At 36.1% G+C, this 19597-nt stretch overlaps 1 protein-coding gene and 1 long non-coding RNA gene across 2 annotated transcripts in view; both read left to right on the top strand.

The window, feature by feature from the left end:
- Positions 1 to 19597, top strand: part of LOC134669517 (adipokinetic hormone/corazonin-related peptide receptor variant I-like) — a 147426-nt gene that overhangs the window by 31463 nt on the left and 96366 nt on the right. The window contains exon 2 of the mRNA XM_063527112.1: positions 16600 to 16721. Coding sequence (XP_063383182.1) covers positions 16600 to 16721 — 122 coding nt within the window. The remainder of the gene's footprint in view (positions 1 to 16599; positions 16722 to 19597) is intronic.
- On the top strand, positions 15398 to 15828 carry LOC134669523 (uncharacterized). Its single transcript, XR_010098914.1, has 2 exons — positions 15398 to 15707; positions 15745 to 15828. It is a non-coding gene; the product is annotated as an uncharacterized LOC134669523 (long non-coding RNA).

Raw genomic sequence — 19597 nt, 5'->3', positions numbered from 1 at the left:
CGCGATCCCGGGCACACACAGCCGTCTCACTCACACTTACGCTCAGTGAGAGAGAAGAACCTGATCCTCTTAAGAGGATCTTAAGAGGAATTCAACTGAAGTAGGTATGCTCGTCAGCATACTTTACAAATTAAATTTCCAAAGATCAAATTCAATGATGTATACTTAGGTACAGCCTTTGAAACAGGAGAAGACCAGACAGAAGACAGACATGAAAGCTGGCCGGCCGAATACTGACTTAAATATTTTTAGAGTTCCGTATTAGCCAACTAGGAACCCTTATAGCCTTCGCCATGTCCGTCTGTCTTTCCGTTTGTCCGCCCGCGGCTTTGCGCGGTGGTCGTTAGTGCTAGAAAGCTGCAATTTGGCATGGATAAATCAGTTACGCAGACATGTGGTACAATAAAAACAAGGAAAAAAATTACAAAAATACAAAAGATGCGCCTAAAGTTAAAACGGCCGTTTTTGTTTTGAGTTTATGCATCGACGAATCCAGCAACATAAAAACTAGTTTGATGTATTCAGAAGGTATTTAAATACTAAATACAATACATAGCGGCCCCTTTTTTTAAATACCTGTCGTTAATTGCTCAGCCAAGGTATGGTCGGACCAGATCAATACAGCGATTGCGAGCATAAGGCACTGGTCCCACCGCGAGCTAGTAAGCTATGAGCTATCGGCTATAAACAGGAACTCCCGTGTAAATAAAAGAGACACGGCGATATTTATAGCTCACCGCTGGGCGAGTAAGTATAAATATCGCTGTGTCTCTTTTATTTACACGGGAGTGCTTATCTTTTGTTCGTGTTTATAGCCGATAGCTCATAGCTTACTAGCTCGCGGTGGGACCAGTGCCTGATGCTTGTTTTATGTATTAAATAATCTTAGTTGTAAATAGTCGTTATGTTGTAATTTCTTGCTGTGTAACTTTTTTCTTATTTAATTATTTGTTTACTGTATGTTATTTCTATGTCTTTTTTCTTCTTGTATGTTACCTCCCGTGATTCTTCTCACTTGATGGTCTCATCGGAAGATCAGCGCTGGAAGCCACCAGCAATATGCTGAGATGGGGCACGTGGCACTTTAATCCTATTTTGTGTTTTCTTTTATACCGGGAGTGGCCTGTAATACGAGCAAATAATTAAAACATAGATTGTACTCCTCAAACGGTGACACTTTTGTTCAACAACTTTTAAAAATTATGAAGTATTTAGACTCCCTATTTTTCAAACAAAATAAATATTATCTTCAATGGACGCCATCGCCATGCCATATCATTGAGATTGACGTTGCTTGTCATGCCTTAAACATAACAAAATTCGCAATACATTGCGTCTTAGAATAAACTTTAAAGTGTATTTAAAATCAAACCACAAGTTATTTTTAAAAGTTGCTGAACAAATGTAGGTCAGTATGAGGAGTACAGCCTACGGTTTAATTTTTTGCTCGTATTACAGGCCACACCCGGTATAATGTATTGTACCGATTGTTTGTGCTTACAAATAAAACAATTCTATTCTATTCTATTCTAAATTTAATGCTAGTGTGCACGTTGATGGGCTCCTAAATAGCATTTATATATATTTCTCTGTAAATAAACCTATTATAAGCCATGAAAAGCTATTCTCAATTAGTTCATCTATTCTGTAAGTTCAATGACAGTAGAAAGTTTCTGAAGTCAAATAATAAAGACCAGTTGTTGAAAAGAACTCCAATTTTCTGCTCCTAAGTTTTACAATTCAGCTCAATAAGCGCAGTTCGCTATTTAAACTTTATTAAGAGTAGTTTAGAACCCTACGTTATCTACAGCATTTGGTTTTCCTCTAAATTTAGGTGCCTCTACTCTATGCTTGGCTATGTAGGAGGGTCATGAAGTTAGCTTATTTTCCAATGGAATTAAGTTAATTGTGTATTGCAGAACCCATCTTTAGAGTTTCAATTATTCTTGGTACAATGCCTCAAGTGCCTATTTTATAGTTCGTTTTTTTAGCATTAGAAATTAGGTAAACAATCTTGATGTGTCTTTTAATTGAAAAACACATTTTAAAAATAAGTTACGGCAAATATGTAACAATTGTGAATCTAATACGATCATTTATATTCTTCTGCTTTCATAAGTAATAGTTTTTGAATTTTAAAAAGCGTTTTTCAATTAAAAGACATGTCAAGATCGCTTACCTTCTTGCAAGTTCTTTCTAATGCTAAAAAAACTAACTATAGATTTAAGCTAATTATTAATTTCTTTTAGCAATACCACTGTATATATCTTGTTTGTAAATAAATGATTTTTAGTAGCATGATAAATATGAACGTTTCCGAGAAAATACGATGAAAAACAATTATGCACTACATTTGTAATATTTAATCATGATAGACAACAACAATTTAACACTTTTCGTTGGTACTTTCAAAAGCATTTTTTTAAACGATTTGAATAAAGCAATTTAAATTTAAAGTGAAAATTATAATCCAGACGGCGGGATGGAAATAGGATTTCGTTTTTCCTTTTCAATTTCAAAGGACCTAATCGTTATTGACATATCATTATGAGAAATAGAAAAGAACCTTTAGAATAATAATTTCGCATACAAAAATCCAACATAACAAGGTCGAGGAATGTCTTGACGAGATAGGTTTAACCAAATATTCGACATTTTTTGTGTTTTTGTTTTTGTATTTTTTATCACAGTTTTTTTTATGTAATTCGACGTTAAGAGACCCTATACATCTCTAAGTAATTGTAATACGTTAGTTTGAATTGGTAGTTGCAGTTAATAGTATTTTATAAAATTGTTGATGTATTGTTATTATTTTTCAAACTTCAAAACTTGAACATTTATTCTGCAAATATAAGCCACAAGGGCACTTTTACACGTCAACATTTAATTAATTGACATACAAGCAAAAATACTGTAAATATATATATTATAGGAATTTATTTTACACAAATTGACTAAACCCCACGGTAAGCTCAAGAAGGCTTGTGTTGTGGGTACTCAGACAACGATATATATAATATATAAATACTTAAATACATAGAAAACAACCATGACTCAGGAACAAATATCTGTATCATCATACAAATAAATGCCCTTACCAGGATTCGAACCCGGGACCATCGGCTACATAGGCAGGGTCACTACCCACTAGGTCAGACCGGTCGCCTAAAAATAATAACAATACATCAACAATTTTATTACCAAAAAATAAACTCAATCTATCTTCTCTGCTAGCTGCCATCCTGGCACATTCGTATGCCAACCCATCCACTGCAGCTTTAAACTGGTCCCTTCATCACATTGGTGGTTTTGATCGTGATCTGGTACCATCCACTCTCCCCTGGACGACACGTCACAGGAGTATTATAAAAGCCTTAAAATAGTTGGCTTTTATATACAGGCTGTTTGGTACATCGTTTGCCAAATTAAAACGGCATATACTTAGGTTGAGTCACTTGATATCTTCTCAGGCCTAGAAATTTTTGATTTTCGCACATTTTTTTTCACTTCTATGCCAGTTATTCGTAAATTTTTACTTGCGTAGTAGTAAAAAAACCATGGCCAATTTTGTTTTTCTAGGCATGAGAAGATAGCAAATGACTCAACCTATCTGCCGTTTTAATTTGGCAAACGATGTACCAAACACCCTGTATTTAGATATTAAATTATTTCGGTTTATACCAATATAAACCTAATCAAGTTCATTAAAAGACTATTCCAGAATTTACAGCTACAACGGTCCGTGGGTACAGTCAGCTGCAGAAGTCACTAAGCGGGCGAGGTGCTCAAAAGTACCTTGAGACGCTCTTACTCTCATAACAATAAAGTCGCTTCGAATTAGAATTAGATCATTTTGAACACCTCGCCCGCTTAGCAACTTCTGCTGCTGACTGTACATAGTTGTTTAATTTTATTATGAGGTTTAGAAGTTTTGATAGCGTCTGGCTCCAATAATAACTCCATCGGGTGATTAATCGAATCATAATTATTTAATTAATCCATCAAATAAACTGGAAGAACTAAATATAGATGTAAGCAATCGAAATATTCAATTATACACATAATAACACTACGAAAGGATAGCTTTGTCTACTCTAACAACCTCTGCGGGCGTACTATGGATAGATTTATCCACGTGATAAGATAACCGCTACTTTTTAAGGGCGATTGAAAGCGACGGACGCCGTTTTATCACGCTGTCACGTAGACAAGAACGTCTGTAATATCCTTGTTGGATCGTTTGTCATGCGTCATTTTGACATCTGTGTTTGTTAAAAATATCAAGATTTTACCTACTTAGGTTTAATAAATAAGGGGGCCCCCTATAAGTAGTAAACAGCTTTTTTAATTGTAATAATATTAGTGGATAATATAATAATACATACGACAGGTTTAAAAAAATACTACATATTTTTATAGTAAACCTCTTGAAAATAAATACCTAACTAAATAGATCTGTTAATTGACTTCTATCTATCAAATGTTTTCTCGAGTTATGAAAAGGTTTAGTTTTGAGAAAGGCATTAGAAATGGAGATAATGATACCTTCCGTTTCTTATTATTTACCTACACAATGTAAACAGTTAAACATCTCGGAACCAGGAAATTTTGCTGTATTTACATATGTAAATATAGCAAAATATACATGGCGCCGCTTCGTACGTCTACACGTGGAAACAACTCTATTAAGGTAAACGTACTAGTGTAGCCAAATAGATGACACCTTACTGTCATCTCTATTGACAATGACTTAAGTTTCAAGATGACATGTACTGGGACCGCGTCGAGCACCAGTACGTTTACCTTATTATTAGCTACCTTGTACGGATATGATGGTCGTTCTTGTCTACGTGACAGCACGATAAAACGTTATCCGTCACTCAATCGCGCTCTGTTAAAAGCGTGATGGATATTTTGTCACGTGGATAAAGTCATTCACAATTGGCCTGGTGATTTTGATTGTACTAGGTACTTACTTGAAAAACAATCAACAATTTGTGGCCCTTATTTATATAGTAATATGTGCTGACAAATAATGCTTGGCAAATAAGTGTGACCTAATAATGTTCGGAGTTGACTTAAGACCAGTTTCATATTGCACGCGTTTTTCGCACGGAATAATACTTACTAAAACGCACAGATCATACCGATTTACAACATAATAAGACAGCACGAACGGTGCGAGTCGTACGATTTTAGTGCCAAAAAATACTATGGTCTGTATCTTTAGGTATTTAAAATAAAAGCAAACGAAACCTACTCTCAAACGGCTCCTTAAGCCAGTTGAGAATAGATGTTTTACATTACATGATCAAATAATGTAGGTTAAAGTCAGGTTATTCATTGACAGATCCAGGCGGTTTTGTATTTGGTTGGTTAATGGTTAGCCAATAAATGTTAAAACTACCCGAAAATTTACAAATTGTTTGTTAACATTTATTTAAATATCAATCACGTGAGTGGCTATTTTACCGCGATAAATAACTATAATTTAAATATGTAGGTAGGTACTCAAGTCAGTACGAGTACCACACTATACACTACTTCACATTCTTTGCGTCGGCATGCCGAGATTACGATATTAGGATGATGATTCGCACTCTCCACTTGAGGGCCTAGGCCTAACCATGATGGCAATAGTTTGCGCCGTAATACAACTATAACTGTTCCATATTAGTACATACGACAGAGAGACATTAGTGTGTGGTTACGGCGCAAATAATTGGCATCTTGGCTACGCAAACAGAATTCGTACCCAATGTGCGACCGGCTTAAAGTTGCGAGACGACGACGTGAAAACGAGTGCTGTACAAACAGCAACAATCCTAACTGTACAGCGGTGGAACTTATTACAAAAGGCATAAGGTTCACCGATGTACAGGGACATAACCGCGAAAATCGTAGTTCACGATTTGCGGGCATCTTTCTCTCTCACTCTTATTACGCCTTCATTGGAGTAAAAGAGAAAGATCCCCGTAATTTGCGAATTTCGGTTTTTGCGGTAGCCCCTCTGGGACAGTGTGGGCGATGGTATATGAAACAAATTGGTCGTAATTCGTGAATGTAGGACATTTTGAGTAAATAGGCACAGGATGCAGTTGACAAAGAATAATCGCGCGAAAAGGTCACTTTACTGACATAATACTCGTACTTAATCGTGATTAGGTGTTTTATTTGGTTTAATTTATTTTCTTCTTTTCTTCAAGAAGTATTAGTACTTAATAGAACTAATAGTAATTAATTAATACTAACTAACTTTGCTCCGATTTGAATAGATCAAAGTGAGCGAGTGTTATTTTATTAATTTTATATAAGTATCATATTTTCATTAAAAAACCGGCCAAGTTCGGACGGACGGACAGCGGAGTATTAGTAATAGGGTCCCGTTTTACCCTTTGGGTACGAAACCCTAAAAACGCTGAAATTAGTTTTCTTTTATTTTAATTAACCTTTTCACAAAGTTTCAAGTTCCTAGCTTAAGATAAAACTTGACCCCGTATAAACTTTCATTCCCTTTTTAACCCCCTTAAGGGTTGAATTTCTCAAAATCGCTTCTTATTTTTTGGACCTACACAGAACAAAATTGTAACCTAGTGTGCAAATTTCAACTTTCTAGCATTTGTAGTTTCGGCTCTGCGTTGATGAGGCTGTCAATAAGTCAGGACACGTGCAATTGTGCATTTATGTATACCGGGTGTGGCCTGTAATACGAGCAAATAGATTGTACGCCTCAAACGGTGACACTTTTGTTCAACAACTTTTAAAAATTATGAAGTATTTAGACTGCCTATTTTTCGTTCGAAAAATTTATCAGTAAAATAATAAATACACTTAAAAAATTTAATAACACATAAACAGATATAACATCGTATATACGTAAATAAACTGCCTAATATATTTACATATATAATACAAATAGGAACATAAATTTACAAACTTATAACTAGGTAAACATAAAAATATTTCTTTTTCATACAAAATAAATATTATCTTCAATGGACGCCATCGCGACGCCATATCATTGTGATTGACGTTGCTTGTCATGCCTTAAACATAACAAAATTCGCAATCCATTGCGTCTTAGAATAGACTTTAAAGTGTATTAAAAATCAAACCCAAAGGTTTTTTTTAAAGTCGCTGAACAAATGTTGAGTACCTAGTATGAGGAGTACAGCCTACAGTTTAATTTTTTGCTCATATTACAGGCCACCCCCGGTATATTTTCTTCTCTTCTTCTTCTAATAGATAGATAGATAGATAGATAGATAGATAACGTCCACCTAACGGAAATAGGGGCTAGTTGTCAAGATGGGAAAACTTCCCCGTGTTACAATAATTTCCGATAAGTGCCGACGTCGTTCCAACATTCGACGTTGTCTGTTCGAATTGGGCCGTTACTTGTATGTGGAAAGAAAAGTACAGTCAGCGAGAAAAACTTGTACCAAACATGATATTACGGGTTATCCGCAGATGGTCTATAACGCAAAATGACTAGGGTGTTGTTTTGCCTACATCGCAATTAGTCTACATCGCAAACGGTCTAGAACGCAAAATGCCCGAATTATTTTTTCCGCGGGTCTCCTATTCTTTGCTGTTTGGCCTTCGGCCATTTGAAGATACCTAACGAACCTAACCTACCTATGTAAAATGCGGTGATATAAAAAGTGGGCATTTTGCGTTCTAGACCGTTTGCGATTTAGGCAAAACAACACACTAGTCATTTTGCGTTATAGACCATCTGCGGATAACCCGATATTACCTATTTCTAAAAGCTTATTTCTCGCAGCAATCTAATTGAATACCTATAGATTAGGTAACTTGACGTTGAAAGTAGGCTTTCAATCAAATTCCATCAAAACTTCACAAATGCGGGTAATTATGCTAATATTAAAGGAATGGCTTTCACAACGCGACGAATATTCTCAAGGGCTTTTCTTCAGACACTTCAAATACGAGAATATCTAAATTTACGAAGCCATTTAAACAGAACATCGTTCGATTCCACGCGCAAATTTAAGTAACGGGCCACAATGCAATAAAATGTCATTTAGATATATAATAATGATATATAGAATAATGGAAGAATTTAAATAGTTTACAATTTCATTTCATTTAACATTTTTCTGAAATCGTTTATCCAACAATTACTATCCAACGCGTAATTTGAACACATTAGGTAAGTAAAAAGAAAGTGCAAACACATTTATTCATATTTGCGTGTCCAGGTTCTCCTAGAGACCTAGAGTGACCTGAGATACCTGTGTAAAATGATTGCTAACTTCACCGCCAGTAATATTTAGGCAATAGCGGTGAATTATGTAAATTTCATAACTAATATAACACATAATCTAAACATAAAACTAATTAAAAACAGCGAGGAAATACTGCCAGCATTCTTGGCACTATGCCCTCTCTCGATATAGATCTTTAGGTTTAGTTTTAGTTTTGTAGGTAGTTTTAATTCTAGGTTACTTTTTATTGTAAGTTTCGTGAAGTCAATGTACCTACTTATATTAATAAAAGCCATAATAAAACTAGTAAATTTACTTCATTAAAAACTAAACTTAAATATAAACTAAATAGGTACGAGTATGTATAAAATAAACTAATACCTACAAAAGCCCGTCCCGGGCTGCCCCCGACGCAAAGCTGCCATATCGCCAACTGCGTTGCCGCGTTGGATTATGTAAATCACTATACTATACAAGTATACACTAGTTAGGTATGTAGGTAGTCTGTGCGGGAAGAGAAGAGTCGTGAAACGTATGGGAACCAATATTGGAGCGGCGGTAATAATAGCGTAAGTGCCAGCCGCCATAAAGGTACCTCTTGTCCTGAAACGTCACATATCTTTACTATTTCATATCTAGTGAATCTCTAAATCATTTCCCGAATCACGCCGTCAGTAATGGTAAGGTAAACGTACCTACTGATGCTCGACGCGGTCCCAGTACATGTCATCTTGAAACTCCACAATAAACAAGTAAAAAAAAAAACTTTTAATAGAGGTGACAGCAAGGCACAGACAAAACATCGTCCACCAGACTTAGCATAGTCGCGCTACCCCCTCTGCCACGCATACGGTAATTATACTCCATGTTCGATTCGAAAGTGTCTTTGTGTGACGTCCGTGTCTTTGAACGGACCAATCACGGCACAGGACTTCGCTCACCTCGTCCCGCGCACCCCCGCATTTTTGGCATCATCGGTTGCATGAAATAATTGCTCTAAACTCGGTCTAGAGGATTCCTAGTCTTTGCAGCAAGGTGTCATCTATTGGGCATTAGCATGTCGAGCACTAGTACCTTTTTTTATACCGTACCTTCCTAATTTTACAATTAAAAGGAAACAACGTGACTGGAATATTAATTAGAAGATGTTGATAATCCTTCTTCAATTGTAAAACAGTGGAATGAACTGTTTCCTGAGGTATTTCCAGACCCATGCGACCTTGAAATCTTAATTTGAAGAAAAGAGCGTACTCCCATATTAAAGGCCCGCAACACGCTTATAATCCCTCTAGTCCCGCATCCATGGGCGTCGGTAATCGCTTACCACCAGCCGGCCTAGCCAAGGTTACAATCGCTATCGTTTCGACAACGAAAAGCATTATGTCTCTCTATCACTCTGCCATATTAGCGCGACAGTGACAGTTGCGTTTCGATCGCTACGGAGCGTAAGCGATTGGCATCTTGGCTACGCGGCCAGGTGATTCGCGTGCTCGTTTGGAGGCAAATAATTACCTAGTTGTCACCTTATCAGTTGGTGATGACGATATTATAGGCCCCCATTGAAAAAATCGGCCAAGGTCATGTCAGTCCGTGCTCAGTGTAGGTTTCCTAGTTACCCGTTTGGTCTGTGCCCGTCCGTCACAACTGAATTGAGTTAGGTGCTTTGTACAATATGTATATGTAATAATCTCATTCAAATATAATAAACATTTAAGTAGGTACTTATGCGATATTAGAAGTCAGCGCGACATGTGCGCTTCGTGAGCAACGAGATATATGCAAATACGAGTACATATATTCAATAAATATTCAATAAGATGCGAGCAAGGTTTGCTCCGCTGTATTATCGCAAAAGGGTAATGAACTTTAACTCACTAGTCTTCCAACTAAAAAGAAGTTAATGAAGTTAGCGGCAAGCACAGCTCCTAACTTAGGTTTGGTGGAAATGTACCTATAAAAGATTTTATTTTTATCAGAAAGAGCATTCACGTAGCGTCACTAGTCAACTTTAACCTCTTTTTAGGGTTCCGTACCCAAAGGGTAAAACGGGACCCTATTACTAAGACTTCGCTGTCCGTCCGTCCGTCTGTCACCAGGCTGTATCTCACGAACCGTGATAGCTAGACAGTTGAAATTTTCACAGATTATGTATTTCTGTTGCCGCTATAACAACAAATACTAAAAACAGAATAAAATAAAGATTTAAATGGGGCTCCCATACAACAAACGTGATTTTTGACCATAGTTATTTTTTTTTAAATTAAAGTTACAAGACTATATGGTTGGATTTGGGGTTGAACAAAAGATATTAAAATTTTACAGAAACGGTTTTTTTTTCATCTCTCTAGCTCTAAAAATAAAGATTTTAGACCCGGGTCAAATTTTTATTTTTCATTTTTTGATTTTTTTTTTGTCCAAATCGGTCCCAAAAAAGGTCTATGTATACGGAAATGCATTAATCGTTTAGTACTTTGTACTAACATCAGCTCAAAACTGAAGTCCATTTTGCTTTATCTCTTACCGTTTTCGAGATATATCGTTCTGAAGGTACGAATTTACGAAAAAACTTTGCTATTAACTCCATCAGGCGCTGATGACTTTTTGTATGGATATATTGAAATCCGACTCGCACTTGACCGTTTTACATAGATTAATTTTTTTTTTTGTAATTTCGGGTTAGTAAGTTCGGGTCATGATTTATATGGTAATCATCATCATCATCATCATCATCATCATCATCATCATCATCATCATCATCATTTTCGCTTTCAGTCGCCCACTGCTGAGTATAGGCCTCTCTTCGTGTACGCCACTTATATACATGCATTTATGTGTATGGTAATATTTAGTAAGTGACATGGCATAATGTATATTGACATAATCTGTCAAACTGTCAAATTTGTTTTTTTTTGTCAAATTTAGTGTAAAGTATTATATTTTGTCATAGTTTAGTACTAAATGTCAATGTTGGGTAATTTTTTGTAGACTGCATTTCTCATCTTAAGGGCCGGCAACGCACTTGCAGCCCCAGTGATCGCTGTGCTTATGTATTTTTGGGCGAGTTTTTGGGTTTCGTATGGGAATATTTGGTACAAAGGGACATGTTACAGTGTCCCAGTGTATATTGACATGATCTGTCAAACTGTCAAATTTGACAGTTTTTGTCAAATTTAGTGTAAGATCATATTTTGTCATGGTTAAGTACAAAATAAAATTACTTAAATATTATTATTGAATAGAATAGAATAGGTAATTATATGGTAATCATCATCATCATCATTTTCGCTTTCAGTCGCCCACTGCTGACCTATAGGCCTCTCTTCGTGTACGCCACTTATATACATGCATTTATGTGTATGGTAATATTTAGTACAAAGTGACATGGCATAATGTATATTGACATAATCTGTCATACTGTCAAATTTGTTTTTTTTTGTCAAATTTAGTGTAGAGTATTATATTTTGTCATAGTTTAGTACTAAATGTCAATGTTGGGTAATTTTTTGTAGACTGCATTTCTCATCTTAAGGGCCGGCAACGCACTTGCAGCGCCAGTGATCGCTGTGCGTATGTATTTTTGGGCGAGTTTTTGGGTTTCGTATGGGAATATTTGGTACAAAGGGACATGTTACAGTGTCCCAGTGTATATTGACATGATCTGTCAAACTGTCAAATTTGACAGTTTTTGTCAAATTTAGTGTAAGATCATATTTTGTCATGGTTAAGTACAAAATAAAATTAATTAAATATTATTATTGAATAGAATAGAATAGAATAGGTAATTATATGGTAATCATCATCATCATAATTTTCGCTTTCAGTCGCCCACTGCTGACCTATAGGCCTCTCTTCGTGTACGCTACTTATATACATGCATTTATGTGTATGGTAATATTTACTACAAAGTGACATGGCATAATGTATATTGACATAATCTGTCAAACTGTCAAATTTGTTCGTTTTTGTCAAATTTAGTGTAAAGTATTATATTTTGTCATAGTTTAGTACTAAATGTCAATGTTGGGTAATTTTTTGTAGACTGCATTTCTCATCTTAAGGGCCGGCAACGCACTTGCAGCCCCAGTGATCGCTGTGCTTATATATTTTTGGGCGACTTTTTGGGTTTCGTATGGGAATATTTGGTACAAAGTGACATGGTATAGAATCCCAGTGTATATTGACATGATCTGTCAAACTGTCAAATTTGACAGTTTTTTTGTCAAATTTAGTGTAAGATCATATTTTGTCATGGTTAAGTACAAAATAAAATTACTTAAGTATTATTGTTGACAGATACTGTCAAATGGGATGTTGTTTGACAGAATCTGTAAGAATCTTGAAAGTTGAAAGTTTTTTAATAAATATGGATCTTGCTTACGCAGCGTCTTATGTAGGCGAACATCGCGCGATCCCGAAGCGAAACGGCGGGACGCGGCGCGAGGCGGCTCAATCAATCCTTTGATGCCCATAGAAGTGTCCTATGTAAGCGATCTCGTTGTGACCGCGGTGCGGCGCGATTTGATGAATGCTGATGGTCCTCGTTATTATGCTCAAGGCATTAGTCTTAAATAGTAGGTACTTAAGATAAGGTGTTGTATAGTAATCAAAGTGAATGAGGTTCAGTCGGCACGCGTTGATGTCTTTTTAAATTTTGTTTGTTTCATAGGAGTTTCTTTAGGAAATTTTGTTTTTAGGGTTCCGTACCCAAAGGGTAAAACGGGATCCTATTACTAAGACTCCGCTGTCCGTCCGTCCGTCACCAGGCTGTATCTCACGAACCGTGATAGCTAGACAGCTGATATTTTCACAGTTGACGTATTTCTGTTGCCGCTATAACAACAAATACTAAAAACATAATAAAATAAAGATTTAAGTGGGGCTCCCATACAACAAACGTCATTTTTGACCGAAGTTAAGCAACGTCGGGTGGGGTCAGTACTTGGATGGGTGACCGTTTTTTTAGATAATGGTACGGAACCCTTCGTGTGCGAGTCCGACTCGCACTTGGCCGGTTTTTTCGAAAAAAACACGGTTATCTGAAACATATCTATGACAGGCTAATATTTTTTCTCGCCTAGGTACTGCATCGAATTATATTGTAAAAATAAGGCACTTAAACAACCCATGTTGCAATTTTTTCTAAATAATAAAATTTACATCTGTGAAAAATGTTATCGTACTTATTTTAAATATAAATTGTCTGGGGTGGCCGGGCAACGAACTTTGCTCACTGGGCACCGAGTTAATTACTTGTAAAATATTCTTGTACAAAAAGCAATCTTCCTTTGCCATCCAGGGTTGAAAAGAAAGGAATTTTCTGATGAGGTATACAGTATACATTCTTGCCAATAATGTATTTAATTGCCAAGTCCAAAATTCCGCGTACCTACTAGTATATCTGGTGATTTCGATAGCAATCCAATTTTGTAAGTCTAACGTTGCGGAGAAAAGGTTTTCTTACTCGTACAAAGAATTTAATGTCCAACCCACTTTGTACCTTGCCACAGTGACAATCAATATGAAATTCGCAAGGGACCTCATACTATTGTCACTGTGGCAAGGCACAAATTGGGTAGGAAATGAAATTCTGCGACCGTACGATAAAATCGTGAGTGCTTAGATTAGCTAGCCAAAATTTTAGTTCCCCTATATTTTTTGTTCCATTCGCGTTTTTCCCCATTCTGCTTTTTAACCAGTCGTTTATTTTTACAATAGTTTTCCCCAAAGTGTAATGTAAATACTAAACATTACACACCCGCTTTTACCCCAATATAATTGGGGTAAAAGCAATTGGGGTATTTGGGGTTTTTTCACTATCTGTGATTTCCTATAATTGGCTGCCTGTATCTACTATAATCTACTATAATTTCTATGTTCTCCAAAATATAATTGGTCGAAGGTATTGTCACTCAGTGTCGTAAAAGGGTTTAAAATTAAGCTCTGGCAAACAATAGTCGGATAAAGTCAGTATTATATTTTGTGTAAGCATTCTGACAGTTAATGAATATTTCAAGGATTTAGACGTCTCTACCATTTCGTACCTTGTCGTAGTGACAATACTTAATATGATATGCTTCATATTGATGAGCGGCATTCATATATTGATCGTTACCGTAAAAAGAGGTGAATAGGGTCAAAACTGAAATTCAAACCTCGATAACATTTTATTTTTACATATGAAAACTGAATGGTGTATAGTTGTATACTGTATATAATAAGTGTTCCGGACGTTTGTATTTTATTTTGGGTAGTTCCATTTCATAACTTTGACGATAAAGAGGAAAACCCACCTCACCCCGTAGTGCCTCGTATTTGGGGTGAGAGGGGTTTTCATACAAAGGTGATTTTGGAAGATTGTTGGATCGATTTATTTTTTTTATGCGTATTACTATAGCTCCATTTTAAATTGGAATACGTTATTTTTGTAGCAGTAGGTAACCTTAAAATCCCTTCTCACCCCCCTCTCAAACCTTCTCTCCCCATTCATAACCCACCTCTCCCCGCGAAACCTACTCACCCCGTTTTACGGTACTGTAACAACGTACGAAATATTTGGTACCTAAATATCATAAGCCGGTTACAATTTAATCTTAGAAAGGCGCCGCGCCGCCTGACATTCGCGTGCAAATCGCGCCGCACCGCGTTCGCAACGAGATCGCTTACGTAGGACACTTCTATGGGCATCAAAGGATTGATTTCGCCGCGCCGCGCCGCGCCGCGTTCGCGCGTTGTTCGCCTACGTAAGACGTAGCGTTATATTTCGCCTTTAATTCTCCGTCATATCTTGTTTTCAATAACCGCGTCTCGTATTTCGCACCCTACTATTATTTAGGTACCTATTTATAAATTGATCGGTTTATAATAATAGCCCGTTAATTATTATCTTGTGGTAATGCCTTACGTTATCCTTTGTTTAAGGTTCAGTACACCTAATGGCATGAGCTTAGTCATATTACATATTTAACGATATTATATTTTAATTAAGAGTAGATTATTAACACGTGTCAAAATATGTTAATTAATATTACAGCAAATCCACTATGCTGGAGTAGGTAGAGTTAGAGTGCAAGTGTTCTTTTAAACGTCAAACTTATAATATGAAATTATGACGTAAGTATAATGTATCTTAGAGTGACATTCCATTTCCAACTGTACTCTACATTATTTTACTTTATAATGCCTTTGTCAGATCGCATTTAGAATTCGCTTCGGTCGTTTGGAGTCCTCAATATGCAGTGCATATTAATGCCATTGAAAAAATCCAAAATAAATTTATTAAATGGTTGAAATATAGATTCAAATTGTTTGATAGTGATAACATGGTAAGTCTCCAGCTGCGCAGGGAGCAAAAAGATCAAATTTTTCTGTTTAAATTACTAAACCATCTAATCGAGTCGCAATATCTTATTAGCAATATTTCATATAGATGTCCTAATTCCCGAACTAGATCCAAAGCTTTATTTGCCATTCCATTCTGTCGTACTAGGTACTTCAAAAACTCATATCTTGTTAGAGCATGCTCTACGTATAACTCTAAATATTCCAATTTTGATGTGTTCAACATGAAGCTGGGTAAATTTGTCACCTCAATGAAAAATAAACTATAACCTAAATAAGAACACACTTACATAAGTATAGGATGTAGGTAACTAAGTATTTGTTTTTTTTTCTCGTTTTAACTAGCCAGCTAAAATATCAGTTCAATAACTTTCGGTTTACTTGATTGCTTTGGATAATACTTTTGTATTCTTTGTATTTTATTTGTATCCTTTGTATTTCATTAAGTTATTCCCTTTGAGCATTTCTGTTTTAATTTATCAGTGGAAACTGTTTTGGCTTGTGTATTATTAATATTAATTCATATTGTGTAAGATTGAAAGCTGTTTGTTTCCCAAGAAAAAAAAAAAAAAAAAAAAAAAAAAAAAAAAAAAAAAAAAAACTGCAGCTGCAATATTGTTCATTTTACTATGGAAACGCGTCGCTGTCATTGTCAATTTCCATAGAAAATGAACAGTATTGCAGCTGCAGTTGGAAATGGAATGTCACTTTAACTGGGTCTGTTTGACTCAAGAAGGCAGCAGAAGCTTTATTCCTCGTTCGCAATATTTCACTTACCCCCCGCGCGCTCATTCATTCTTCCGTGCTTACCCCCTCGTTGCACGATAACTAGATATGCACTTATTAGAAAACTAAAACTTCAGCGCAGGATGTAACTCAATTTAGCATTGTATCCACGTGTATATGTCTCCACAAGACAGGTGTAGCCTAGTGTGGTCAAGAAAAACTTGTAAACTTTTTGGCAAATAAAACTATTTTTTTTTAACTTGCTGGTATAATTTTCAATGAATTGATGAATGTTTATTTTCAGATCGGGTGGCGAACTACCAATGCATGGATGGCTGGTAACCTGGCCTGCAAGTTCTTTCTCGTGCTGCGGGCCTTCGGGCTATACCTCTCCTCGAACATACTCGTCTGTATATCGCTTGACCGGTAAGATTTTGGTACTTCTTTACAGTCGCTGCCACCGCCAAAGCCGCACAATCTAAGTTACGTATATCATCAACGAAAACAAATACCAGATAAAGATTTAGGTACACATTTTAATTGTATTATGATGTCAAATTTCATTTATAGGGTTCCGTACCCAAAGGGTAAAAACGGGACCCTATTACTAAAACTCCGCTATCCGTCTGACTGTATGTCTGTCACCAGGCTGTATCTCATGATTCTCATGAACCGTGACAGCTAGGCAGTTGAAATTTTAATAGATGTTGTATTTCTGTTGCCGCTATAACAAATACTAAAAACAAAAAAATATTGTAGTGGGGCTCCGATACAAGAAACATGACCCTTACAACCCTTTTTGCGCGAGTCCGACTCGCACCTGACCGGTTTTATTTTAGAACTTCGTTTTAAAATGTAAGTGTCACTTCTATTGTATGGCAGCGGCTAGGTTCGTGTGGCTTAAATAACGCGAAAATGATTATTCCTGTCGTGTGTAGGTAGGTATACAATAAGTAGGTACCTCCCGTAAACACGTACGCACGTTATGATTACGATTTTCAAGCCAGTACATATTTGGCATGGTCCGCACCATGCCAAATGGAGCATTCCACGGGCTGTCCCGTACAAACGTATTTTATTTCCTGTGTTGCGACTTTTTTCTCGGCATTTAAAGCAGGCGATTATTCTTCTGTGCATATTTTTGACCATTTGTCATTGAAAAGGAAACTCTTATACCTTTAAATCTTCAGAAACTTCGCGTTTGTACGGGACAACGGTAGACAATTTCATGGAATGCTCCAAATATATCCTGGCTTGAAAATCAGTGATTACGAGCATAATTAAATAAAACACGGATAGACAGCTGTTTTGTTAAGATTCACTGTTTTTACCAAACTATGTATGTATACCGTAAGTGTTTATAATTTTGCCCTTTAACATAACTTTGCCCGCCGCGTCACGTCACATTAAGTACGCCGCGATACTAAAAGCGAAATAACGTACTTACAGATACACTTTCTGAAGAGAGTGAGACTGTGGCGCGGTGGGCAAAGTTTTTATACTTTTACAGTATAAATATTGTTTATTTTATGTAGGTACTCGTAGGTACCTAAATATATAATTGATAGTACTTACAGTATTTTAGAAATTAGAATATATCAAACACTCGGGAACAAACTATTTCCAAATTAAATATTATCCTAATTAATTGAAGAATTTCGATAGGTCTTCACAAAATGTTATTGGAGTTTTGAAAGTACCAATAATAATCGTATTTTTTTCGTTTATTTCTTTCTCACTACACAATAGTATTGTTCCCGAGAAAAGAATTCTAATTGTATTTGTCACTTGATAGTCCTACGAATTTGTACTAGTGCTTCGGTAATACATAAAGGAGTAGGTACCTGACTGCTACGCCAGACGAAGAAAAAAATATTTTTCTCACTTATTTGATATTTTTCGTTTAGCTCTGTTGCCTAGCTAATAAGGGCTGGACTAACTACGGCTACCAAAATAATTGGCTAACAGATTCTCATATATTTTAATATATTTAATTTTATCCTCTATGATTCAGTCAGTCCATTTACTGTATGGTTCAATGTCAAAAGTTTAGGTGAAAATCTTTTTTCAACGAATAGGTATAATTAGTTTAACTTTGATTTTATATTATAGATAGGTAGTTTTTATACGTTTGATATTCTACCTTATTTCAATAATGATAAATTCAATATTACAAGCATGATACGATTTGGCGGAGTGTTTTAAATACATTGGCCTTATTTTCAATAAGTATTTAGATAGGTATTATAAAGATAGAAAATTAAATAACATATTCAAATTCAAATAATCTGTCGATTCAAAATAAACTTTGAAATACTTGTACGCATGTTGTTCTTTAACCTAGATTATCGTCTACCCTTTCAAAAAAAATGTATAAAAAATCTAATTTTAGTACATCGTGTAGATAATATTCTGTGAGAATAAACCCATCGCACCGTTATTATACTTAAGTATTCATTATCTAAATAAGAAAATTATAGGGCTGCCTCTTTCTGCTTACTGCGGGTTGTCTTCGCACCGCTTAGCTTGTGACGACTCGACGCTTTGGTGTTTCGATTGCTTTAAGTTGTACATTTTCCTACAAATAATATTTAATATTACTCGTGTGTATTGACACAACCGTGCGCGTAGCGTTAACGTTTTAGGTGTACAATGTTTGCATTGGAAGCTTTCTATTTAATGGTGCGAAGTACCAAAACCAAACACTGTGAAGATCGATGTGTTGTGTTTAATATTCATGAAGATGCGTGTATTGCATGCGTGAATTAGTTTCGTTTCCGAAACATGAGTATATTTCATCTCACTGAGGCCTTGAACGTGACGTGCGTGTGATACGGTGTACGGTACGTTAGGTAGAGAGTAGCTTGAGAGTAGCCATCACTGTAAAAAAATAAATCGTCTGTGCAAATAAATAAATCGCTAGAGCTATTAAAAGTGACATTCCATTTCCAACTGCAGCTGCAATACTGTTCATTTTACTATGGAAATTGACAATGACAGCGACGCGTTTCTATAGTAAAATGAACAGTATTGCAGCTGCAGTTGGAAATGGTATGTCACTCTTAGGATGACTCTTAGACTCGTGTCCGAGGTTTCCGGTGCTTACTTTTCAATGACATGACAGGCGATCACGTCAGTGGCGTGCCTAGGGTTTCGGAGTAAGGCAAGCCGAAAGATATGTTTTCGTAATAAATGTCCAATCTCACTCTTTGGACTCAAATGAATTTGTTAGCGTATCGCGGCGAGCTATCATAGCGCACAGCACAGGGCATACTAGGTACTACCATAACTACTAGATAGAA

This window comes from Cydia fagiglandana, chromosome 12 (assembly GCF_963556715.1).
Source record: "Cydia fagiglandana chromosome 12, ilCydFagi1.1, whole genome shotgun sequence".
NCBI lineage: Eukaryota > Metazoa > Arthropoda > Insecta > Lepidoptera > Tortricidae > Cydia > Cydia fagiglandana.
The sequence above is the reverse complement of the archived record's forward strand: the minus strand, read 5'-3'. Positions and strand labels throughout refer to the sequence as shown.